The sequence below is a fragment of the Notolepis coatsorum genome, assembly GCF_963971535.1.
Source record: "Notolepis coatsorum genome assembly, chromosome: 7".
Classification (NCBI taxonomy): domain Eukaryota; kingdom Metazoa; phylum Chordata; class Actinopteri; order Aulopiformes; family Paralepididae; genus Notolepis; species Notolepis coatsorum.
In genome coordinates this window covers 114172027-114198849 of record NC_140171.1, presented here as the reverse complement: position 1 = coordinate 114198849, position 26823 = coordinate 114172027, and the positions used below count along the sequence as shown (strand labels likewise).

At 45.2% G+C, this 26823-nt stretch overlaps 1 protein-coding gene across 1 annotated transcript in view; it reads left to right on the top strand.

Annotated features, from left to right (window-relative positions):
* The window catches only part of LOC311232249 (insulin-like growth factor-binding protein 4), a 112104-nt gene extending 85281 nt beyond the window's left edge, over nt 1–26823 (top strand). The window contains 1 exon segment of the mRNA XM_084318989.1: nt 22395–26823. Coding sequence (XP_084175115.1) covers nt 22395–22532 — 138 coding nt within the window. The 3' untranslated portion in view covers nt 22533–26823.

Here is a 26823-nt window from a genome sequence, read left to right as displayed (position 1 = left end):
AACGAAGGAAAAGACTAGGTTTCGAACCCCGGTCGTCTGCGTGAAAGTCAAAAGAAGAACCCGTTACACCACAGTGGAGATAAGTAAAAGATCGACCATACATCAATCAATGGGTAAGAGAGCCGTATCGTTATTCTGTATAACAGTTTAACTAATTATTTTCGCTAGCAAGATCTCATTTGATTATTCAATCCAGCAGGCAAGTTTAAAGAAATATAATCTGATTGATTGAGGTAATGAGGGACTTAAAATTAGCCTATAGATAACGCATTTAACTTGTCGGCGAGGCGATTGAGCCGTACTGCAATATGTTAATAAAGTTTTAAATCAATTAATCAATCAATGCCGCTAGAGAATCAGGATCTCTGCTATCGATACGTGCTGGCTTTTCAACTGAGGCGGCCGCGCGCACTTATCCTGGGTCTCAAGTCTGGTTTGAGTTAACAAGACTGAATCCACCTTCGAGGAACAGGAAAATCCCGGCTTCAAACATCGGGTTAACTGAATCTGGATAATGTTACTCTTGATCGACTTAGTTGAACCAGGTACGGGGAATAGGGCCCTGTTCTCCATGAAAATACCATTTCTCAAAATCTGAAAATCATTATTTAATAAAACACAGAAAAGGATCACCAAGTTACTCTGGATAAAAAAAAACTTTACAGACAACATTGAGACAAAGCTTCCTGACACATCTCCATCCAAACTCTTGGAAGAACTCTTTGAAATCTCATCTGATACCACCTAGAGAGCTAGTTTCAGAGTGTGGTGCTGAGTACCAAGTATCTCATCTCATGGCCCACCAAGTATCTCATGATGCAGCAGTTAAGGTGTTGATACCATTCAGCACCACATACAGTATCTGTGTGAAGCTGGCTTTTCATCCATGACAGCTCTGAAAACAAAATATAGGGCCAATTTGAAAGGTCACGATATTGGTGTTATTTCAATAAATTTAAACATGGCCCATTTCATGACTATTTTGTTGGGGGGGGGGCAAAATATTTTGGTCTGCCAAAGGGGGGCCTGACAGAAAAAGTTTGAGAAGCACTGCCCTAGGTCAAGAACATGCTAATTGACCTTGTAGAAGTGGAGCAATCTTCCATTTACTTGGGCATGTACCTTTAGGTGAAATTTCTGAAAATAGGGCTACAGGAAGCATATTTCTGATTTGTCACAAACGTTTGATTTCAGTCCATCGAAAAATAGACTTTCACCATTGTTTTTTTTTTTGTGATCAAATTCTTTTATTTCTTTTCTTTTACACAAGACAACACAAAGACAGTAATAGCAACAATAAACAGGACTTCACATGACATAGTAACAACAACAACAACAACAACAACAACAACAACAACAACAACAACAACAACAACAACAATAACGACAATGGAAATAACCCAAACAATAAAACAGAACATAAAAATAAAATTGTGTTACCACAGGAAAAAAATAAATAAAAAAATAAAGATAATAAAAAAAAAAGGGATTTCTTTCCTCCACCCCCCCACCCCTGGACCCCCGGACCCCCCAGGCTCAGCACCCTGACTCCGCTTCGCCACTTAAACATGGCCTTCACTCTCTCAGCCGCCGAAATCCACAATTCCATATTGGATTGCCCAATCCCCACCACCCGGGCAGTGAAAATCTCCATATTATATGATATCCAAAAATGACCAATTTGTGAGTTTTTCCGGTTGCTTCCACCTCATGGCTATTAATTTCTTGGTTGCTGTGACGCCCATCAGTATGATTATTTTTTGTTGTATGGAGGTCGGTAGTAATGTTATGTCATCTAGGAGTAGAGTTGTTGCCGTATGTGGAATTGTCCTCTCACCAGACCACATCCAATGTTACGTTTTTATATGTGGACTTGATCAATAGTGTGTCAAAATCTGAGACAAACCCTCTCGAGGTTGTCCTGTCTCTAATACGTTTAACAAAAGGGTGTGGTTGTAATGCTTGGGCCCATGGAACCCCATGCGCCTTAAGCGCCGATCTTAGTTGTAAGTAGAGGAAAAAATACGTGCCGGGGATATCATAAAATTCTTTTAGGTCCTGAAACACGCGAATACCGGTTTTATCATATATATCCCCCAGAGTGTGAACTCCCTTCCTTTCCCACTGAGGAATGTTAACGGGTTTATGCCCAACAAGTAGTTGCTGGTTATGAGTCAAGGTGCCATGGACACTTAACAGCACAAGACCTTTGTTTTGGTTTGTGAGATATTGGCAGCAGAGACTTTTTGCATTTGTTAGCATCACTATTTAGAGGGATATTTTTATGGTTTGTGCTAAAATAATATGCATGGTGTGGTTTTGATTCCTTTGACTATAGGCCTACTTACTCCATTCTATTGTCTTACAAGGAGGGGAAATGGAAGTCAATGTTGCCATGGAGCAAACAAAACATCACCAAAAGAAAACCCTACACCTACAGTACATGCTTCGTGTCTTCATTTACTTCCACTAGCAACACTAACAAATGCTAACATATTCTCGATAGGCTTCTTATGGACATGGACCTTTAAGCATATTTCCATCAACATTATAGCACCGCTATTGAATTATTATTATGCAGGTCATGATTGAGCCACGGGTATTTATATAATGTGTTGTTGTCAGTTTGAAAGAGATTCGGACATGTTTATTTCACAACACTTCCAAACACTTCTCTCTAAACTACGTCATAATTTTATGAGCCAAAACATGGAACACTCCTGTAACCGCAGACATGTTGACTTGCTAGTTCAAGATCAACACACAAAGAGATTTAATAATCTTGTTAATAGCCAACAATACTGAGGTAAACAGTTTTGTGCATGTAAAGAGGTTGCCCCTAAACTGTTGGATAATAATCACTTCATTGCCGTGATGGATGCCATCAGCTTTTGGATGCAGTTTTTTTTAATTTATTCTGCTTTTGTAAGATTGAGCAATTACATAGATAAGAGTAGGAGAATCAGAGCACAAAACCATGCAGATAAGACTCTGTGAAGTGCAGTGAACCACATACGCAATCAAAGCAACAGACACAAAGTCAGTGATAAAAAGCGAACTCTTGCCAAGGGCACCACCTCTGAGTCTGGGTTCTACTGATTGTGTAACACAGTTAAAACACCGCTGTCTGGTCTTTATAGAGCGTCTGTCTGGGGTCGATTCAAAGGCATCTGTTTACTGTTTAACTATAATTGCATTATGGTAAAACTCCCGTGGCATCATCTGTATGCACAGCACAGGTCATGAAGGGCAATCTGGCATCGTTCCACGACACAGCAGGAACTGGTAGGAAACTCTTACAAGTCAAGAGTTTGTTTCAAAAGCACCTTGGGCAGGCAAACTGAAGTGGATTGGATAGACATTCTATCAAATGATTATCAAAGTTCAGAAAAGGCACCAGGGGCCTTGTGATAAATTAATAAATTCATAGTTCCCCCTCAAGTATTGATGAAGAGAATTAGGAACCTGACATCACGACAACATACTTGAGTTGGCTTATTTCATTGCTGAAACTCACAGGAAGATGAACGGCACCCACTTCACTTTGTTATTTATTAGTGAGGTGCTGCTGTTCACACCAGAGTTCTGCACACGGCTTGCGAAGGATAGGAATAAAATATGCGCTGAGAGGCAATTTTCGTGGCACATGCGTAATCCATAGAAATACACTAGAATACCCCTAGAATACATTCTATACCCTGTGCTTTGTGTTTTTTCTCTAGTGCCAACATGCCCTAGTGGGTGGAACATACCCAGAATGCCTTGCGGTCCGACTAAGACCGAGCACCTGTCAGGATGCTTTTAACGCATGCATACTATGGTCATAGAGCCTCTGTGATTGTAACGTTACTAGAGCCAGCCACTAGCATACTAGTGAAATAGACCCATTGGACTGTAGTTAGCAAAGCCAAGATACATAGCATGCTAGTCGCTAACGTTATCAATTGGTTCCCGACAAGGGCGTCATTTTGTTTTCAATGGTGGAGGGGACACATTTGGGGGCGTGGTCAGTGGTGCGTTGGTGATTTCATACCTAGTTGCACTGTGTTTTAATGGCCCTGGTCCTGCGAACATGTTGAACATTTAGAATTTTAAATGCATCAATCTGGTGCACTTTGAGGGTCAATTAGACAACATACTGTATGTATAAAACAACAGCCTAGTAGAGGCTTTTAAATACAACGAGGTCATATGTAACGGTTGTGACAACGTCACCTCAAACTTCGATGCCCAGAGTGGGAGTCAAACCCCGGTCTCCCACACCGCAGGCAGCAACACAGACCGCTATACCAAGAGGTAATTCCACTTCTAAGTAATGGGTTTATGCGTCTTTTTGAGGATGTGAGAGTGAATTTAACCGATAGCACCGCTACTCACCCCAGCCCTTCTTGACTGTGCTTCACGATACCATCCGTTACACTCACCCTCTCAAACTCACTCCACTCCACCCAAGGCATCCGGGTCAATCGGCACCATTGTAACGGTTGTGACAACGTCACCTCAAACTTCGATGCCCCGAGTGGGAGTCGAACCCCAGTCTCCCACACCGCGGGCAGCAACACAGACTGCTATACCAAGAGGTGAATCCACTTCTAAGTAATGGGTTTATGCGTCTTTTTGAGGATGTGAGCGTGAGTTTAACCCATAGCACCGCTACTCACCCCAACCCTTCTTGACTGCGCTTCATGATACCATCCGTTACACATAGACAGATATTTCACAGACACCAATCACTTTTAATCAAATTTAATTACAGCTACAAAACGTTAATATAACTCAAGCTCTTATGCACTGGTACATAAGTTATATAACAAACACGTTTAATAAAACTCTAACGCTTATGGTCATGCCCGCATTGATTGTGCAATAATACAATAATAAAATAGACATTAAAATAGACAAGTGACTTTTTATATACCTCATTTCTTTAAAGTGATAGAGGTCAAACACAAGATAATACAGACGCTGCCTAACTGCCGCTAGGGATGGAATGCATTTTATGGCAATCACACAGACCATCATTCACACCAAACTTTGAGGGGAGGGGACAGGGAGCTCTGTGTGTTCCGTCCTATGTATTTGAACACACCTGACGACCTGAGCTATTGTTATGCAAACACAAGTAGCCAGGTGGGTACTTGACACGTGCACACAAAAATGCGACTCGCCCTTGCCAAGTACCCACCTGGCTACTTGTCTTTGCATAACAATAGCTCAGGTTGCCAGAGACCTGAGCTCAGAGAGGGAACTAGCAGCCGCTTTCCGTGTGGTCCTAGTGCCGCGATGCGTCTCCTTTTATTATCCGTTTATTATTGTGTAACATTGTTTTGGACGGTAAAAAAGTGCAGGGGACAATAACTGCCTTCTGAAAACATGCAGGGGACATGTCCCCCATGTCCCCCATGTCCCCCCCGTTAATTACGCCCATGGTTCCCGATGTTGTGTTGTATCAAATGGAACATAAAATAAAATCACTGTAGCAGCATCAGCAGGTCAGGACAAGAAGCATATGATTGAAGCCAAGTTATAATAATAATAATAATAATAATAATAATAATAATAATAATAATAATAATAATAATAATAATAATAATAATAATAATAATTGTAACTGAGGGGTACAATTCCCTGACTGTATTGATAAGTATGGTATTATTAAACCACTACCGTCTATGTACTTTAACTTCTGGCCATACAGTACATGATATAGATATGATGAACACTTTCCCACCTGATGAAACGAAGTCCACACAAATGTATAAATCGAATATTTTATATAGCAAAGGGTATATACAACGTTCACTTAATGACATTTATGATTTGAATGCACTTGTAAGGCAAATGAGTATTCGTAGGCAAATCAACATTGAATGTCCAATCTCTGGTTACGCAGGGAGCAAGTATACAACCTGGTTCTTTAGGGAACTATAGCGATGGTACTTAAATGATTATAGCTGGATACACTAAAGGGGGGTCCCGCTGGTTGTAAGTCAGTAGGGGGGGGGGGTTAGGAAAGCCGCTGGCGATATCCCATCTGGCCAACGATTTCTTGGGAGAATTCAGAGTGCTGAACACGGTGCCCACAGAACCTCGGTCCACAGATGAATACAGCTGGGCCCTCTTGTAGACGGTAGCTGCCGGTCCACAACGAAGAGACGTGAGGCGACCTCACTCGGGGTAGAGCGCCGTCTCACCTGGACTCCTCTCGGGGGTAGTTCCAACACTCAGCAGTGTTGGCTGTTATCCATGGCATAATCAAAGCACCCAAAGCAAGTAGATAATCCAAGCCGTGTAGGGCTCGCCGTCGTCCGGGTGAAGTAATCCAATGTGCAGGTCCACTCGTCCTGGCCCAGAACTCCTCGGATGAAAGCACCACACGTGGTCTGCCCAGCCTGGTTAAGACTCTAGATAACGCCAGGAACGATGGGGGTACTGCTCACTTTATAACTCTAACCGAACGATGCACCATACATAATAGACTATTATTAACTTAATAGAAATACGTCCCACTCGACGGTATAGTGCCAAACTATGACAATTCAACTATTAATCCACACGATGTCTCAATGCCTATTCTGAGGCCAAGTAGGCCATACTGCACCACACGTGGGTCGTGGGTGAGGCTTCACGTCTGTTACTAGGTTGGAGGGTAAAGGACTAATGGACTAAAAAGAAAGTTCTACTTTACTTGCGCCATATATATATGCGCTGTGAACAAATAGTACCATTCGTATTTCGCCAGACGTATTCCTACGCGGAACCGGGCTTGTAACGACATGTTCGTCGGCACGATTGAACTTGAACCAAGGGGCTTGGCTGCTGGCGCCAGGTTCTTGTCCAATGGTAGAATGAAACTATTATGGGCTGTTAGTAGACTAAAGGGATATTCAGTGTATATGTACAAGGAATATACAAGGGATATCAAACGATATACAAATACTATTAAATATATATCCATAAATAAATATATATATTCGGTTTAATCTGATCCTTCACAACAGCCGCCCCCTAATTAGTCCCACCTAATTAGCTAAGCAGAGACAGATTAACCGCACTGTCTACCACTCAAGGTCCGCTGTAAGGGTCAGTCAACTCACAAAGTCATGGGGTCATGGTCGTCATCGATAGTGTCTGGGAGTCTGGGCAGTTCTATTAGCCTCGCCACGGGTCGTGTGTAAGTTCGCCCTTGGACGAGCACCTCGGCTGCTCGGACCTTGCCATCGGCACCGGTGATCACTTTGCTTACGCGGCCAGCCGGCCACATAGCTCTGGGTAGTGACTGGTCGATAATCATGACGACTGTTCCTTCTGTCAAATTGTCTCTCTCCTTTACCCACTTCTGGCGGGTCTGTAGAGACGGTAGGTAGTGGAGTAGAAAGCTGTTCCAAAACTTGTCAGCTAGTACTTGACTGTACCTCCACATTCTTCGGCCGTTCGCTTCTTCAGGCCTGTACATTGTCTGGGGTAGCGCGGGGTCCAGCCGCCCCATCAAGAGTGTGTTGGGGGTGACTGGGTCGACATCTGCTATATCACTGGAGACGTAGCCGAGGGGCTTGGAGTTCAATACTCCCTCGATCTCCGTGAGGACTGTCATTAGGACTTCTTCCGCCACGGTCTGGGCCCCAAGCACGGCGTACAGGGCTGTCTTTATGGAACGTACTTCTTGTTCCCTGGTTCCACCGAAGTGGGGTGCGTTCGGGGGATTAAACTGGAAGTCAATCTGGGATGGAGCGAGGTGGGTCTTAAGTTCTGGGCCCATAGCTTGGAAGCTCTCTCTCAGCTCTCTTTCTCCGCCTTTGAAGTTTGTCCCGTGATCAGACAACAATGTAGACGGTTTTCCTTTCCGTGATGTGAATCTTCGGAAGGCCATAAGGAATGAGTCTGTGCTCATGGTCGGAAGGAGTTCGATATGTATCGCTCTGGTGGTCATGCATTTGAATACAATACCCCACCGCTTCTCGGTTCCTCTTCCTTTCTTTATATACAACGGGCCAAAACAGTCCATGCCTGTGGAGTGGAATGGCTTGTCGCCGAGTCGGAGGCGACAGGGAGGTAGGTCAGCCATCCGGGGTATGCTGGGCTGCGCGCGCCACTTTCGGCAGTCTAGACAGGTTCGCTGGAAGCGTCGCACTGCTTCTCTTCCTTGAAGTATCCAATAGCGACGTCTGATCTCCGCGAAGACTCTCTCTGCTCCTGCGTGGTGTACATCCTCGTCGTATTTCTTTATGATCAGCTCTGTGACCTTGTGTCGGCTGTTCAAGACTATCGGGTACTTAACGTCATCCGGTAGATCGGGGGCTCTCCGCAGACGACCACCCACTCTGATGAGATTATGGGCGTCGCTCTCGGGTGCCAGGTGGAGCAATCTGCTGTCTGATGGGACGGGCTTTCCTCCCTGTAGACAGTCTAGCTCATCGGGGAACGAGTCTCTCTGGGCTCGTTGTAGTAGAAGAAGTTCTGCTTCTTCGTAGTCAGCTGCTGAAATGTCGGCAGTGGACTGAATCTCTGGGTGGTGCCGCAGAAATGTCTTTAGCTGCGCACTCTGTAGGGTAATGCAATCATCTATGTTGGGGTCTGTGGAGGCGACTGTGCTCAGTCCACAGAACATAGGTTTCTTGTTCTCAGCCTCCTCTTTACTCGCTTCCCGTGGGGTGGGCGTAGGCCACTCTTCTTCCGGGAGCTGGAGGAACTCTGGTCCGTCACTGTAGATGTTGCGACGGGTGAGGTCATCTAGGGACATTCCCCGGGTGATGACGTCAGCTGGGTTGTGTTTGGTGTCCACATACCGCCAGCTCGCTGCTTCTGTTAACTCTTGAATCTCGGTGACTCTGACTCCCACGAAGACCTTGTATCTGCATGAATCAGACTTGATCCATGTGAGTACTGTCGTGGAATCTGACCACAAGATTGTTCTGTGCACCGGAATGGTGAGTTCACGTTGGATTAACGTGGCTAGATGCGCTCCTGCTAGGGCTGCGCAGAGCTCTAGACGCGGGATAGATTGTTGCTTTCGTGGGGCTATTCTTGAGCGAGCCAGGATGAAAGCAGTGTGTATCTCTCCTCCCTTCTCTTGGGCACGCAAGTAGGCCACCGATCCATAGGCTACTTCGGAGGCGTCACTGAAGACGTGTAGATCCATCTTGCATGTCTCTGGCCTCACTGTGGGTGGGAAGTAGCTGCGGCGTATATTGACGCCTGGGAGTGAGCGGAGCTCCGTCTCCCACTCTCTCCATGTGGAGGCAAGGTGTGCGGGTATTGGGTCGTCCCAGCCCTGGTCCTTGTCCCATAGTGCTCGTACAATCATCTTTGCCCTGGTGGTGTAAGGTAGAATACATCCCAACGGGTCATATTGTCTGGCGAGTGTTCTGTACACACTCCGTCTGGTGGTCGGTATCGCCGTCGACCTTCCCTGCTCCGTGGTCAGGGGTTTGTGTCTATAGTGGAGCGAGTCTGTTTTGAAGCACCAGACTAGTCCTAGTGTCATTTCTTGGGCTTCTCCTGGGATTGTCGCCATCCAGGTCTCGCTGCTGGCAGCCTTGTCCGCGGGGGAGAGGCTGCGCAATACGTGCGGGTCACTGCTGGCCCACTGCCTGAGATCAAAGCCGCCTTTGATCAGGGAGGCGCGTAGCTTGAGTAGGAGAACCTCGGCTTCTTCTTGAGTCGAAACGCTTTGTAAACAGTTGTCCACGTAGAAACTGTTCTTCACACTGTGTCGGACCTCTTCATCTGCTGCTGGGTCCTCTGCGACGTGTTTCTGTAGTGCAAATGTAGCACAGCACGGGCTGCATGTGGTTCCGAAGGGGAGGACTTCCCACTGGTAGATGGCTGGGTGCTCATCTCCGATCCTCTCTCTCCATAGGAACCGCAGCAGGGGCTTGTCCTCCTCCACTAGTCTCACCTGCAGGAACATCCCTTTGATATCCCCGCTGATAGCCACCTTGTCCTGGCGGAAGCGTAGTAGCACTCCTAGTAGAGAGGGGCCGAGTGTGGGGCCGGGCAAGAGCTCTTTATTCAGATTTTGGGATCCGATCTGGTAGCTGCAGTTAAACACAATGCGATCCTTGCCGTTGTGGTGGACCTTGTGGTGCGGCACGTACCATGATTCGGTCGTCTGATCGTCCTCTTTAATGTCAATCTTTGTCACGTGTCCCGCTGTGATTAGCTTCTCAATCTCAGCGCGGTACACACTCTCTTGAGCGGGGTCTTTGGCTAGGCGCCGCTCTGTGTTCAATAGATACCGCTCCGTGGCGTCTTTCTTTGCGTGAAAGGTGGGCATTCCCTCTCGCCTCAGGAGTGGAGTTGCGTATCTCATCACTCCGCCGACTGTGACTCTCTTTGTCCCTTGCTCGAGGAGGTTGATGGCGTAAATGTCTTCTTTAGAACGAATGTCTTTCTTTTCGTTCTTAAAGGGCATTGTCTCTAGTGTCCATAGCCTCTCGACATGCTGCAGGAGAGTGGTGTCTTCTTCTGTCGCTCTGGAGTGGAGGCAGCTAGTGGCTGCTGTTCGGTTGAGAGATTTAGCGAGGGGGCCTTGTAGTGTCCACCCTAGGCGGGTCTCGACTGCTGCAGGACAGCCTCGGGGTCCTGTATGGACCCGGTCTATCGGGACGATGAGGTCTGCATGGTCGGAGCCTATCAGCAGGGTCGGGGTGGCGCCGTCTATGAGCGGGATAGGTAGTTGACGCAGGTGCACATATTTATCCATCAGCTTGGCGATGGGGTAGGTGTACTGCGATAGTCCTATTTCTTGGCTGGTGAAAGCATTTGTAATCCTTTTTTTTTTTGATCAAATTTTTTTATTGACATTCTCACGAGACAAGACAACACATTAACCACAATCACAATACATAGAACTTCACAAGAAAATAACAAAAACAATAATAATAATGACTAACAATTATACAGACAAAAGAAAAGAAACCAGAGTTCAACCTACTAAATTAATTCCAAGGGGTACTATCTAATAAATGGTCTTTCCCAGTGTTCAGTCCCGATTCCCGGCCGTGTGACCCCATATTAATAAAACGTACATCTCCAACCCACCACAAGGACCATTTTTTGGGGGAACACGACCTGAAACCAGAGCAATGAACCTTCATGAAAAAACAAAAACCTGTAGGTGTTCCATAGACTCACAGAGACCGTGTAAAAGTGGCCAAACAGTGAAGAACTAGTTAAATAGCTGCCCCCCCATAATATCCCCAGCTAAACTCAAGATGACAAGACAAGGGACAAGACAGACAAAAACACTTCCTCCTCCCCCTCCCAAGAGACCGCCGGACTCACCCGAACACGCACCCCAACCCCGCTCAGCCGCACACTGCGGTCTTTACCTTCTCAGCTGCTGCGAACCACAGGTCAATTCCAGCCTGTCCCACCCCAATCACCCGGGCTGTGGATATCTCAAGATAAATCACATCCAATAGAGTTAGGGACCAGTTAATCATTGTAAGCTTCTCAGGCTCCTTCCATCTCATTGCTATTAGCTTCTTCGCTGCTGTGACGCCCGCTAGGACAACCCTTTTCAGTTGTACGGACGCGGGTAGTGTCGTTATATCGTTCAGGAGTAGCGTAACAGCTGAGAATGGGATAGTTAAGCCACACAGATCTGAAAGTTTGTCCGTTATTGACCTCCAGAAGCGGGCCACTGGTGGGCAATCCCAATACATATGCATATAAGTGCCAGTGGCCTTTTGAGAGCACAAAGTGCACCGAGAGTCGGTTATCAGTCCCATAGCAAATAGCTTCCTAGGTGTAAGATAGGTCCTATGAATATAATTAAAATTAATTTGCTGGTGATTGGGGTTGCGGGAAGATAATGCCACATTTGCCCAAACATCATCCCAGTCAAACTCGGGGTCCAACTCCGGGATATCCACACGCCAGATTGTATCCAATGATAAATTTTTATACGTGGATTGAATTAAGAGCGTATAAAAGTCGGAGACAAACCCTCTGGATGTCGTCCTGTCCACTATGAGCCTGAGGAAGGGGTGTGGGTGCAAGGCTTGAGCCCACGGTACGCCATGCGCCCTCAGTGCTGACCTTAGTTGAAGGTAAAGAAAGAAGGACTCGCCGGGAAGATCATAAAATTCTCTTAAGTCCTGAAACGCACGGAGGCCGTTCTTATCATAAATATCCTCCAGAGTATGCACTCCCCTCCTTTGCCATTGAGGAATATTAACCGGCTTGTGTCCAACAAGTAATTGCTGGTTATTAAAAATTGGAGAGTCCAGGTGCCAAGGGCATTTAACCCCACACGACCTCTGTACATTACGCCACGTTTGGATCACGTGAGTTATGATCGGTCCATACCTCAGCCGGCATTTCGCAATAGAGACAGTGGAGTACACTACATCCTGCAATCTTAGCGGAGACACCGCCGCCGCTTCTAAGGAGCGCCACGATACAGCCTCTACAGGGTCTAGCCAGCACATCAGAGGTCTCAGTGAAAAGGACCAGAAATAAAGTTTAAAATCAGGGATTGCGAGGCCCCCATCTTGTTTCCTACGTTGAGTAGTAGCCCTTTTGATTCTCGGGCGTTTGTTATTCCAGACAAACTTAGATACCATCGATTGTACCTTGCGCCAGTGGTCTATTGGAGGGGGCAGGGGGAGCATTGAGCTAATAAAATTTATCCTAGGCAGGATGTTCATTTTGATTATGGAAGCCCGGGCTTGTAAGGAGTTAGGAAGGGACGACCACCTGTCTAGATCCTGGCGTATTTTATCATAAGTACCCGTGAAGTTGTACTTAGTAGTTTGGTTCAGCGTGGGGAATATCTCTATGCCCAGGTATTTAAAATGTTCTACTATGGGGATATCAGCTGGTAGTCGTACCGCCTTGGCCAGTTCATTAAGAGGTAGGCAGGCTGATTTGTTCCAGTTAATCTTAAAACCTGACAATTTACCAAAGTCGTCGATTATCCTCAATAATTTTGTGGCCGACCGGGAGGGGTCGTCCATGAAAATCAGCAGGTCATCCGCATAGAGAGCAATTTTGTGTGGAGTATTGTTGACCATTATGGGGACGATGTCCTCCGATTGCCTAATAAATTGGGCCAAAGGTTCGAGGGAAAGCGCGAACAGTCCCGGGCTCAGAGGGCAACCCTGTCTAGAAGATCTGGAGACTGGAAAGAGTGTGGAACAGTTTTTGCCTGTCAGTATCATCGCAGACGGCGAGGCATACAGGACTTTAATCATATGAATAAAACTCTTTCCAAGACCCATGACCTCAAGTACCTTCCACAGGTATGACCACTCAAGTCTGTCAAACGCCTTCATGGCATCCAAAGACAGAACTGTGGATGGAGTTGTATTGTCTTTACTGTTATCGATTACATGCAACAGCCTCCTAAGATTATCTGCAGCCAGACGCCCCGGGATAAAACCAGTTTGATCGCAGTGTACCAATACAGGCATAAATCTCTGCAGGCGACGGGCCAGCACCTTGGCAAACACCTTTAAATCGGCCCCGAGAAGACTCAAGGGTCTATAGCTACCACAATCATTGGGATCTTTGTCCTTTTTGAGAAGTAAAGAAATCAACGCCATATTGACATCTCTTGAGAACTCCCCTTGTTCGATAGCGTAATTGATCATATCGAGCATCAATGGACCCAGTTGGTCCCAGAAAGCTAAATACACTTCGGGTGGAATACCATCCCAGCCTGGCGCCTTACCCCTCTGCATTTCAACAATAGTCTCCCTCAATTCTACGAGAGTAATCGGTCTCCCCAGTTCCTTGGCCTCTTCCTCAGAAATGTGGGGTATCTCAAGCCCGCCGATGAACGATTCAAATCTAGAGTCATCCAGATTACCCTCTGAGCTATATAACTGTGAGTAAAACTCTTTAAAAGTGTCATTGATCTTTTTCGAATCAGTAGTGACTGCACCCTGGCTCGTCCTAATCGAGGGGATATCTGAGAAATGATCATTTGAGCGTATTTTCATTGCCAATAGATGGCTAGGTCTGGAGCCGTGAAAATAGTAATTTTGTCTTGTCCTATGTATCAAAAACTCAGACTGTTGTTTAAGTATGGAGTTTATTTCTTTTTTGACTATCTTACGTTGTGTGTTTAGTCGTTCATTATAGTCAGTTTGCAAGGATGCGTATAGGTCCGCATATAATGATTCCAGTCCTTCTAGCTTTTTTGACCGGGATTTTCGCAAATTGGAGGCAAATAGTGTGACATGACCCCTGATGAATCCTTTCAATGCGTTCCACAGGACCCTAGGGTCTTCTACTGTGCCAACGTTGATCTGCAAAAATTCTGCTAGTTTACTCCTGAACTCAGAACAGAAGTCATCGTTCTTTAGCAAGGTCGAATTAAAACGCCATCTGGGAGCTCTTGCGGAGAGCCTGCCAAAGGTTGCCGTAAGGAAAATCCCCTTGTGGTCTGAGAGAGCCAAGGGAACCAATGAGACATCGAAACTATCAAACATATTAGGGGACGCGAATGCATAGTCAATTCGAGAAAAGCTTTTGTGTCTGGCTGACAGGTGAGAGTAATCTCTGAGGGTGGGGTTGCATAAGCGCCAGAGGTCTGAGAGCCCCGTGTCTTTGGCCCACATCCTGAGGGCCTTAGAGGCCCGTTTCTGGTCGCTCGTTTCAGAGGGCCCAGACCTATCCATCTCCGCATCCCAGCACGCATTAAAATCGCCACCCACAATGAGAGCGTATCCATTAAGTTCCAACATATTCTTCGTGATTGTATTATAGAACGCTGAATCAAACGTGTTAGGAGCATACAATGCTATTATAGCCATCTTCCTATGCAAGAATTCAACTTTTGCTATAGTAATCCTTCCCTCCGTGTCCGACCATACATCCAAGATTTTGATATCAAGGTTACGTCTTGTAACTATGACTACTCCTTTCGTCTTATCATCGGCTGAGGATGCGGAGATAACGTGATATTGCCGATTTGCCAGTCTTGACACGTCACCTACCATTAAATGCGTCTCACTAAGGAGAGCAAGGTCAATATTTCTCCTCTTCAATAGCCAAAGGACACTGGCACGCTTGTGTGGGGCGTTAAGCCCTCCTGCGTTCCAAATTAAAATATTCAATTTAGCCATGGTCGAGCTTGTATAAGTGCGTAGAGAACATACCCGTGCAGCCAGGCTGAGTACAGAGGTGCCGATCCCGGCGGGCCCGGACGGTCAATCCCAGGAGTTCAGAGGAGGAACACTTACACATATATAAGACAACAGTACATAGAACACATAAAAATACCATCCCAGCTACAGCCCCCCCCCCTTCTACTCTAAACCCTAACCCACCCGTCCTACTATAAGTTCCTCTATACCCACTCTCCAATCCCCACCCTATGCCCCACCCACTGAGGATGGAGCATTTGTAATCCTATACCGTCGCTCTGGCTGCCCGCTTGCTGCGATAGTGAAGGAGACATTCTCGCCCTTTATCGTCTTTAAATCTCTTCTTATTGTCCGAATCGTCATTTGGTTCTCGCTCCCCCGCAGTCCCAGCTGGGCCGCAGCGGACGCGAGCAGAAGGGTCTTCTCTGACCCGTCATCAAGGACGGCGTAAGTGTCCATGACTTTATCTTGGTAGCTCAATGTTACACGGACTACCTTTAAGAGCACTTGGGCGCCGCTGCTGCTGGCGGGGTCAATGTACATGACACTTGCCTTGGTGCTGCTCGATGGTGCAGGTGCAGGCTTTCTTCTGTTACTGTCGTGTAGTACATCTAGATGGGCTCCGTCACACCGACTGCACCTCTTCTTTAGGCGGCATTCGGCTGCCATGTGACTGCGCGCACATCGGTAACAGCGCCTGTTGGACTTTATCCATTGACTCACTTCTTCTGCATTCATCTTTGTGAACAGGTCACAGACATGTGACAGCCAGTGTTCCTTCTCGCAGTACGGGCACACCATCTTCCACTTCTCTTTTCTCGAGGGGGTACTGTGGTTCTTACTGCTCGGTACTGATTCTGATTGGTGCATGACAGTCACCGATCTTCTTCCATCGTTTATTCTCCTGGGTCCCTCTCTGGAGCTTGGTGTGCTCCGCACGAACGTATCCAGTCGTAAGCTGCTGACTTCTCTCGCCAGGAAGTCGGCTAGATCGAGGAGGGATGGTTCGGGACCGTTAGGATCACGGTGGTCTCTCTGCCGCCTGAAGCGCTCTTGTCTGGCGGGTGGCAGCTTCTCTAAAATCCTCTCGACGTTAGAGTTGGCGTATAGCTCGTGCATACCCTTTTCCCGTTGCGCTCCCAGCATCCCTACCAGGGACTGCACTTTTATAGACAGGTCGTCTAATGAGCGATTGTCTGTTGCTGGGGGTAGGCGGTCAATATGCCTTATCTCTTGGATTACGTAATCCCATATACGTCCATATCTCTGGTCCAGCGCTGCTAGAGCCGCGGTGTATGGGGTCGTAGAGGTGGCATAGGCTAGCGCTATATTGTGCGCTCGCGGTACTTTCAGGTGCTTCAGTAATATTGCATACTTGTGGCGTTCATCAGCGACATCCACCATCATTGTCTCTAAGCACATCCGGAGCTCCGTGTACTGTGCTCGATTCTCATAGGTGAAGTCTGGAAACGTCGGCGTGGCAATGTATGACGCCGTGGATGGCTGATACATCGGCGAGCGTTGGGGGAGAGACCTCCTAGGCGAGTCTCCTCTTGCGCCTCTCTGTGGGCTGGTACCGGCAGGGTACCATGGCCCGCTGGTCCAGGTGCTATTCCTCGGGGCTGGTCGTGCGTCGTGCTCACCCGTGAATAGAGTCGGGGGTCTGTAGCGCAGCGCCGCGGGGGTATAGCCTGGGCTGTACTGGACCTCCTGGTCCGGTGGAGTACTGTGCTGTCGTCGGGCTTGGTTCTCCTCCTCTCCCTCTTCTTCTTCTATCAGGTCCTCTAGATCCTGTAGTCGTTTATTTAGCTTCTCCGCAGTGCATGCCGCTCCTTCCTTGTAGCTGGGTCTCGCTTGGACCGGTCTGGGAAGGGGGTCTGCGGGGGGTATAGGCTTGGTCTGTTGGTCAAGTTCAGGGTCGCTTGCTCGGTTAGGAGACGCTGCCCTTGACTGTTGTCTCGACGAGTTCCTTGAACCCCTGGCGGAGGGAGAGGGTGTTGCCTTGAGGATCAGCTGCTCCATTAGCTGCGCTTGTAACTTGTCGCGCTCGGCTTGTAGTCTGTCGCGCTCGGCTTCGCGCTTGGTGAGATCTGCTTCTCTTTGGGCACCGGCAGCGGCGCGCTGGGCGTCGGCCCGGTCTCTTGCCATATTCTCTTCCGTCTGAAGGCGTCTCATCTCCAGGCGTATGCGCTCTTCTTCGCTCCGTTGTTGCGCTTGGAGTTGTTCGCGCTCGCTAAGCGTCTGTGCTTGGAGTCGATCGCGTTCACCCTGAAGTCGATCGCGTTCACCCTGAAGTCGATCGCGTTCGGTAGAGGCTGTCAGGCTGACGAGGAACGCCTGTGATAGCATCCTCTCCGCTTCGCTGGGGGAAGACGGTTGTAGAGGTGAGCCGCTCCTGGCTGTACTCGTTGGGGAGTCCTGGAGCTCTATTTCCTCGGCGCTCTCCTCCTCTTCTTCCGTGCAGAGTTCTCTCTCTGTAGGGTTGTCTTCCTCCCGGGGCTGGTCGGGGACTACTTCTTCGGTATTGGCGGGGGGTAAAGGCATGTCAGCTCCCTCCTGGTCCCCACCGTGAGCTTGGTCAGTTACATTAGAACCCACTAGGGCCTCTGTGGTCGGGGTAACCTGGTCGTTAAGGTCAGACATAATTTTACTTTCTACTTTTACCGCGTTTACCGTTTGTCGAAGGCTAGGTAGTTGACTGACAGCGTAATCCTCTAAGTACTGAGGTGTCTGTCGTCTGCGCCGCGGGCGTTCTACGTTAGGAGGACCGTTTCGTGGAGTGTTCATCATAGGCCATTTCAATATTAATAACACTATATTAATATTACACTAGTTACCCTCCGGCTCGAAGGACCAATTGTAACTGAGGGGTACAATTCCCTGACTGTATTGATAAGTATGGTATTATTAAACCACTACCGTCTATGTACTTTAACTTCTGGCCATACAGTACATGATATAGATATGATGAACACTTTCCCACCTGATGAAACGAAGTCCACACAAATGTATAAATCGAATATTTTATATAGCAAAGGGTATATACAACGTTCACTTAATGACATTTATGATTTGAATGCACTTGTAAGGCAAATGAGTATTCGTAGGCAAATCAACATTGAATGTCCAATCTCTGGTTACGCAGGGAGCAAGTATACAACCTGGTTCTTTAGGGAACTATAGCAATGGTACTTAAATGATTATAGCTGGATACACTAAAGGGGGGTCCCGCTGGTTGTAAGTCAGTAGGGGGGGGGGGGGGGGTTAGGAGAGCCGCTGGCGATATCCCATCTGGCCAACGATTTCTTGGGAGAATTCAGAGTGCTGAACACGGTGCCCACAGAACCTCGGTCCACAGATGAATACAGCTGGGCCCTCTTGTAGACGGTAGCTGCCGGTCCACAACGAAGCGACGTGAGGCGACCTCACTCGGGGTAGAGCGCCGTCTCACCTGGACTCCTCTCGGGGGTAGTTCCAACACTCAGCAGTGTTGGCTGTTATCCATGGCATAATCAAAGCACCCAAAGCAAGTAGATAATCCAAGCCGTGTAGGGCTCGCCGTCGTCCGGGTGAAGTAATCCAATGTGCAGGTCCACTCGTCCTGGCCCAGAACTCCTCGGATGAAAGCACCACACGTGGTCTGCCCAGCCTGGTTAAGACTCTAGATAACGCCAGGAACGATGGGGGTACTGCTCACTTTATAACTCTAACCGAACGATGCACCATACATAATAGACTATTATTAACTTAATAGAAATACGTCCCACTCGACGGTATAGTGCCAAACTATGACAATTCAACTATTAATCCACACGATGTCTCAATGCCTATTCTGAGGCCAAGTAGGCCATACTGCACCACACGTGGGTCGTGGGTGAGGCTTCACGTCTGTTACTAGGTTGGAGGGTAAAGGACTAATGGACTAAAAAGAAAGTTCTACTTTACTTGCGCCATATATATATGCGCTGTGAACAAATAGTACCATTCGTATTTCGCCAGACGTATTCCTACGCGGAACCGGGCTTGTAACGACATGTTCGTCGGCACGATTGAACTTGAACCAAGGGGCTTGGCTGCTGGCGCCAGGTTCTTGTCCAATGGTAGAATGAAACTATTATGGGCTGTTAGTAGACTAAAGGGATATTCAGTGTATATGTACAAGGAATATACAAGGGATATCAAACGATATACAAATACTATTAAATATATATCCATAAATAAATATATATATTCGGTTTAATCTGATCCTTCACAACAATAATAATAATAATAATAATAATAATAATAATAATAATAATAATAATAATAATAATAATAATAATAATAATAATAATAATAATAATACTTTATTTGTATAGCACCTTTCATACAAAAATTGCAGCTCAAAGTGCTTCACATCAGTAAAAAAAGACAAAATGACATATAAGACATATACAATTTGCATAAAAAAGATAAGGCAAAGGTAATGCAAATCACAGTTTTTCACATTAGGATTTAACATCCCAATAGGCCTCTCTGTTTACGGTTTGATTCAGTATTAAAATAGGCAGTAATAGTAAATGATCAAATAGAATAGACAGTGCAGTAAAATAGTTAATAAAATAGAATAGACAGTGTTCGAGCCCAGCACTCCACATTGCTTTCAGTTTAGCTGGTCGTTCATACTAATACACATTGGCCGTATTAGGGGGTGGGAAACTGATGGGTGGGGATCGGGCGTTGTGGACAGCGACTCCTACAGGTCGGTTGGTGCGCCTGCGCAGTAGAATCAGGAAGTGTCGGGGGCAGCGTGAGCCTCCCACGCGTTACTCCTCGCCACTGAGAGATCGAGCTGCGCAGGTGAAAAGATGCGACTGCTGTTACCTCAAGTACCGGAGGGGACTTGTGCTATGTATGACTTAGTCCACATTGCAGCCGGCTTGTGGGAGGCAAGAAACAGCGTTCGTGACAGGGGAGGGTTGAATTGGATGATACGAAATTGGGATGGGAGAAAATATAGAAAATGGGAGAAAAAGTGGATAAAAAAAATAAAAATAGAATAGACAGTAAAATGATGCAGTACTGCAGTGCAATAAAATAGTTCAATAAAATAAAATAGCCCTCATTTACAATACAATAATCAGTGTTGATGTACTAATGAGTCTAGACGGCCTAACAGAGCAGTGCATCGCTCTTAACACTTTATAGAACAACAGAGCAGTGCATCACTCTTAACACTTTATAGAACAACAGAGCAGCGCATCGCTCTTAACACTTTATAGAACAACAGAGCAGTACATCGCTCTTAACACTTTATAGAACAACAGAGCAGCGCATCGCTCTTAACACTTTATAGAACAACAGAGCAGCGCATCGCTCTTAACACTTTATAGAACAACAGAGCAGCGCATCGCTCTTAACACTTTATAGAACAACAGAGCAGTGCATCACTCTTAACACTTTATAGAACAACAGAGCAGCGCATCGCTCTTAACACTTTATAGAACAACAGAGCAGTGCATCACTCTTAACACTTTATAGAACAACAGAGCAGCGCATCGCTCTTAACACTTTATAGAACAACAGAGCAGCGCATCGCTCTTAACACTTTATAGAACAACAGAGCAGCGCATCGCTCTTAACATTTTATAGAACAACAGAGCAGCGCATCGCTCTTAACACTTTATAGAACATTTAAATCACATCCCCATTAAAAAAGAAATAGAAAAAAGGTAGTCACAAATTAACACATGAAGCGTAATGCACATCCAAGTTATCTACCTAGCATGCTAGTGAAATAGACCAATTTGACTGCAGTTAGCAATCTAACATGAACAGTTTTATGTTCCATACTTCCATTTGACGGTAACGTTAGCGACTAGCATTTTATGTACCTATCTGGGCTTTGCTAACTACAGTACAGTCAAATGGGTCTAATGTGCTGTTACAATCACAAAGGGCTGTGACCGTAGTACGCATGCGTTAAAAGCATCCCAACAGGTGCTCGGTCTTTCTCGGACTGCAAGGCTTTCTGAGTGTGTGCTCCACACTAGGACTTCTATCCTCTCCACAGTGGGGACAGTGGCTCAGGAGGTAGAGCGTGTCCTTGCGCAACACTTAACCCCTTAACCCCTAATTGCTCAACGTCACGTGTGAATGTGTGAGTGAATGGGGAAATGTGAGGAACAAAAATTGTAAAGCGCTTTGGATAAAAGTCGGGGCGACAGTGGCTCAGGAGGTAGAGCAGTCGTCTGGCAATCCGGAGGTTCCCGGTTCGAGTCCAGTTCCTCCCGGGCAGCGTGTCGATGTGTCCTTGAGCAACACACTTAACCCCTATTGCTCCCGATGAGCAGGTTGGCACCTTGCATGGTTGCCTCCGCCGTCGGTGTGTGAATGTGTGAGTGCATGGGTAAAATGTGAGTAACAGGGAGCTCCCGTAGCTCACCGCATATCTCGGCGCTATTTCTGCGTCGGGGAAAATCGTGCTCGTCACGGATCTGTGGGACACGAGTTCGATTCCCGGACCCGCTGTCATTTCTCAGAATGTCTTCCCCTGCTCTACATCCCATTTCAACCTGTTTCTGTCGGTCATGCTTGACCAGAAAAAGCGATAAACGCTAAAAAATAAAGTTAAAAAAAAAAAAATTTTGAGTAACAAATTGTAAAGCGCTTTGGATAAAAGCGCTATATAAAAAAGCAGCCATTTACCATTTATATCCCTCTCATGTCCAGCCATTCTGCCTTCACTTCCAGTCTCTTTCAGCGGTCAGTGTGCAATTAATTTTACAATTGACCTATCTCAAGCCCCACCCTCTCCAGTTGCGATTGGAGGATGGAGAAAAGAGGACAGGACTTGAGATAGGTCCATTGCACAAAAACAACAACAACATTGACATAAACCGATAGGGCATACAGACCCTCATCTGCACCTTTGTTTACAAGAAGAAGAAGTCTTTATTTTTATTTATTTATTATTTATTACATTATTACACTGATTCATTTTCAACAAAAAAGTATATTCAGATTTAGTTATATTGTTTACATTGTTTATTTCTTCTCATATTTTTATATTCAGATACAATTTTATTACCTATATTTCTACCATTAACCTGCCCATACCTGTACCTCCCCTCCCCCCTCCTGCTATGACACCCCCATCTTCAAGAGATTCAAGATTGTTTATTGTCATGTGCACAGTTAAACAGACAGTTTGCCATACAATGAAAACCTTACTCTTAATCTTATCTTATCAACAACAACAAGAAGCCATGCCATATATCCTTAAAGTGACAGCTGTGTGCATTGTGTCCACAGTGCCACCCTGCGCGCGACGGGCTGCGCGGGAAGTGCTGGTGTGTGGATCAGAAGACGGGCATGAGACTGCCGGGGCCTCTGGAGCTGCGAGGGGAACTAGACTGTCATCAGTTAATGACTGCGACCCTAAGGGAGTGAAGATGGTGGACGGGCCAGCAGGCCACCCTTGGAGCGGGGGGGGGGGGGGGGGTGCAGGACCAGCCAAATTCTACTGGTGCTGATTTAGTTATAACTGATTGAAGAAAGGACACAACCCTAAGGCCTCACTTCACCTGAGGCCAATGGTACTTGAGATTGCAACAGGAAAAAGGAAACCATAGAGTTTTGTTCTTTTACTATTGTTTGTTTCTGTGTTTGAGTGTATGTGATCTCTCTGTCTTTTGAGCACTTGTGTATTATTTTGATTCTGTGAACTTCTTTTTTTTTTTTAGACAGAGAGCAGTGCCCCAAATAAGAGTTGCCAACATGATCTTCATAGATAACAAAATGAAGTGTTTATACTTCACTCAAACATGCTTCGGTAGTATCTTTGAAACAAGCCAATGAGTAATATATCAACTCTACAGGAGATCAGTGTGTCGTAACATGGTTCAGCCAGGACAAAGCAGCAGTTGCAGTTGCTGGTACCGCTACGCTTTGCTTCCTTCATATAACAGCCGGGCAAATGAACATATACTGAAATAAACTTTTGATCTGTCATGTAATTTTATTTTACTTACTCAGAAGCATTTAATATGACCTAAACATAACATTTGGGCCACTTATTTGTCAAACGCTTACACTGAAGTTGTTGAAATTGTCCATCTTCTCAAAAGAGTCTGTCTGTTTAATGGGCACTGCCATTATGAATCTAATGCGGCTTGGAGTGAAAATTATGAATTTTACGTTCTAATCAAGATGTCAACCCCCCCCAGTAAACAGACAGACTCTCCATTGACATTTTTAAGAAGTTAGACCATTTCAATAACTTTGGGGTAAGTGTTTGACAAATAAGTGGCCCGTATTTTATGTTTAGGTCATCTGACCAAGTAAAATAAAATGACATGACGTACCATTGGCCGTGAGATCAAAAGTTAATGTCAGTCTCTATGTTAATTTGAGTGGCTGTGATATGAAGCAGGCAAAGCATAGCAGTACATAATATACAGTACAGGAACCAGCAACAGCTGCAGCTGAAAAAAGACAGGACAGAATAAGATAACATCAAATGAAATGAATAAAAAGGAGAGAGAGAAAGAGAGAGGAAGGCAACAATTTCCCCTGCTGTGAATCGCCAACTGATGATAAGACATAAGCTTTTCACAACATTAAGAGACGGAAGTGAAAAGAGATTACTTTGAAAGAAGAAACTGTACTGCTGAAAGCCCAGAATAGAAGTGCTTTATCACCCCCCCCCCCGACACACACCACCCACCACCACCTTCCTTTCTGCATCTCCCTCTCTCTTTGACCATGAGCTCTCTCTCTCTCTAGCGTACTGGTCCAGAGGAGCTGGCAGCATAGCTAGGAACTCTGTTCACTGCTGATAAGATAATCTTGTTTCTCCAGCTGGGTGCTAAGACGCCAGCGCTATTCTTCTGTTTGTATGAAATATTGCTTCAATATACAGGATTACTTTCCAATATAGACTGCTTGGCAGAATTGTGTAGTTTGGTGGTGCTATACACTAATTGTGCCAAAAATATCCAAACAAAAACCAAAAAAAGAAAAAGGCGACAACTGGCTTCTGCACTTTTTCGGGCATTGTTTTAGATGGAAACTGAATATTCAGGACGATTTTCAGGAAGTGATATTTATCAGCAAATTTGAGGATGGCCTAAATGTGTAACCATCTGTAATGGCTATTGACACAACTTTACCATGTGATTTTTTTTCTCCAATGTTACTGATAAAATTAAATATAAAACTTCCCACATTATTTTTGAGTATCATTAGTTAAATGCTTGACTGTCTTATTGACCAGTGTAGTGAAATTGCATGCAGTCATGTGTGGAGAGTAACATTTTTTATACATATAAGCAGAGCTTGATGACTTTGAATTTGAAAGTTTGTTGATGGCATAGTAACTGCTAGCTAACATGAAACTTCTTGAAGGACCCATAGTGTATGTTTAGCATCAAAGATAGTTATTATCGCGATAATGTGATTTGATCCAACTTTTAGTTACTTTTCTTATTTTCTGGCAAAGCCAATTATCAGGTTTAATCATCCTTGATGTAACACATCATTGATTATATTATGTCTATGAACATAATATAAGGCGCATTAACGTTGTAAACCTCCTAGCTGCTCATTTATCATCCACATTTTACATGGGCGAGACTGTTAATATTCTCACAGCAATTTGATTGTATTACATGGTGGTGGAGTGGCGTGTGAACGCGGGGCAGGTTGGCAAGTTTAAGCAAGGTCACCGTTTGTCATCTCTAGAAATGGATAGCCCGCTGTCAGTAATCCTCCCATGGGAGACTTGGGTTACTAATTGACTCCAGCATGGATTCATCTTGCTAAGACGGCGTCGTTATCAGTGTTAGTGGTACACTGACAATGAGAGCTTGGGTCAGAGATCACATAGGTTGAAAAGGTCTATGAAGAGTGTTGAGCCATTCCCACACATGGTAACCAGGTCTTGTAAACATGGGATATATCTGTGTGGCTTGTGGTTGAATCATACACATTGCTGAGAGAAAAAAAGAGACAAGAGAGAATTACAGCTGTATGTTTTTATTCACACAATGTCATATTGAGAGCTCAAGTCACAATAATTTCACCTTTTTGCTTTCTCTCTACAATTATTTTTCTCTCTAAATAAGTTAAGACCTATGACTGTTAAGAGTGAAACACACTGACCGGGAGAGTTACCCAGTCTCACATAGTAACAACGTCTCCATCATGTTGACTATGTCCAGTGGTGAGGTTTTTAATTCCTTTGAATAGACTTACTCCATTTTCAGGAGGGAAAAGCAGGATGATCTATTGCACTACATAGCCATGGAGGATCACGCCATAAACAATGTTCGGTGCAACACTAACTAGTTCATAGAAAACCATGAACAAACCAACCAACTGTAACTACTGTAGCTTAATTCGCCTCCCTGTAGAACAAGAAAAGTAAAAGGTAAAGCTATTCAAATGGTTCATATGGAGACCACCTACAGTATGTGGTATGGTTATAACAGTATAAGCTACGGTATTTACTCTGATCAATGTTTATTCAATAATAAGCTAATAGTTAATACTCTTAAGATGAACATCCGTTGTTCATAACAAGCACATATTATTTTGTCTGTGTATGTATTGGCTTGAGAATTCTGTTCTCGTTAACGGATACTTCTGCTCACCTCTGCCATCCCCACCTACCTTAACTATCACATAGGTAGGAGGTATTCCATTGAGAATGATAAGACCAGCGCAAGTTAGTGTCATCATTAAAATCTTTAAAAAAATGGCTTTACCACAGGGAGACGAAATTGCGCCTGTCAAGAAGTAGTGTAGTCTCTCACCGCTGAACCGTTTCCACGGGAAGGCTGGAGGCTGCGACCCCACCCTTGTCATATCATTCTAGCAGCATTCAATCAAAGTGTTCACACAAAAGGGTCCATCTTACTAATGCTGAGAAACACTGAACAGTATTTGTCCCCAAAACGACCAATATTGTAAAACAAATACAACTATTGATTGCAAAACCATCCAAAGGTTATTCACCAAAATCTGGAGAGATGCACGACAGGGTGGAGAGAGGGTGTACTTAATCACTACAGTTAAAAAAGAAAATGGCAAGAACCAAATGTCTTTTAACATCTTTCCAAAGACACCCAACTATAAGATAAGGTATGGAGGCATATGAATAGTAGGGGTGCTTTATATGTTACAGTATATGATATTTACCTCTAAATTACCTGTATGCGCATAATAATATGGCATCAGCAGATGGCTGGCATATGATTTGTTGGCCAATGAAGTGTTTCAATAGAGCAACATTTCTTGGCTAAGTATAGTGTTAACTTTCAAGGATGGTGAATGGTTTTGACTTTCCTATGGGGATCCGAGGCCTTTGAGTGTTCCATCTACATAGACTGTGTATTTATGCTATATTGTACGTTACTTGATCTCTAACTTTGCTGTACTGTACTGTAATTGCATTTACGAGATAGACTATTCCTGTTTGCCTTGGACATTATCTGTTGATTTTAATGTTAGAAGATATGAATTACCTTTTGCATCTGAAACAATAGACTGGGGGTTTGAAACTGTTAAGATCTTGGAGTTGTTGTGCATCTTTTCTAGAACAGGACAGTGATATTTAAACATTGAAGTGACTAGTGAACTCGACTGGAGTTTCGGTTAATGGAATGATTTGTTTACATTGCAAATGTTGATGTGATTAAAATGTACTTTGTAATAGACAATTAAAACATCATAAATCACA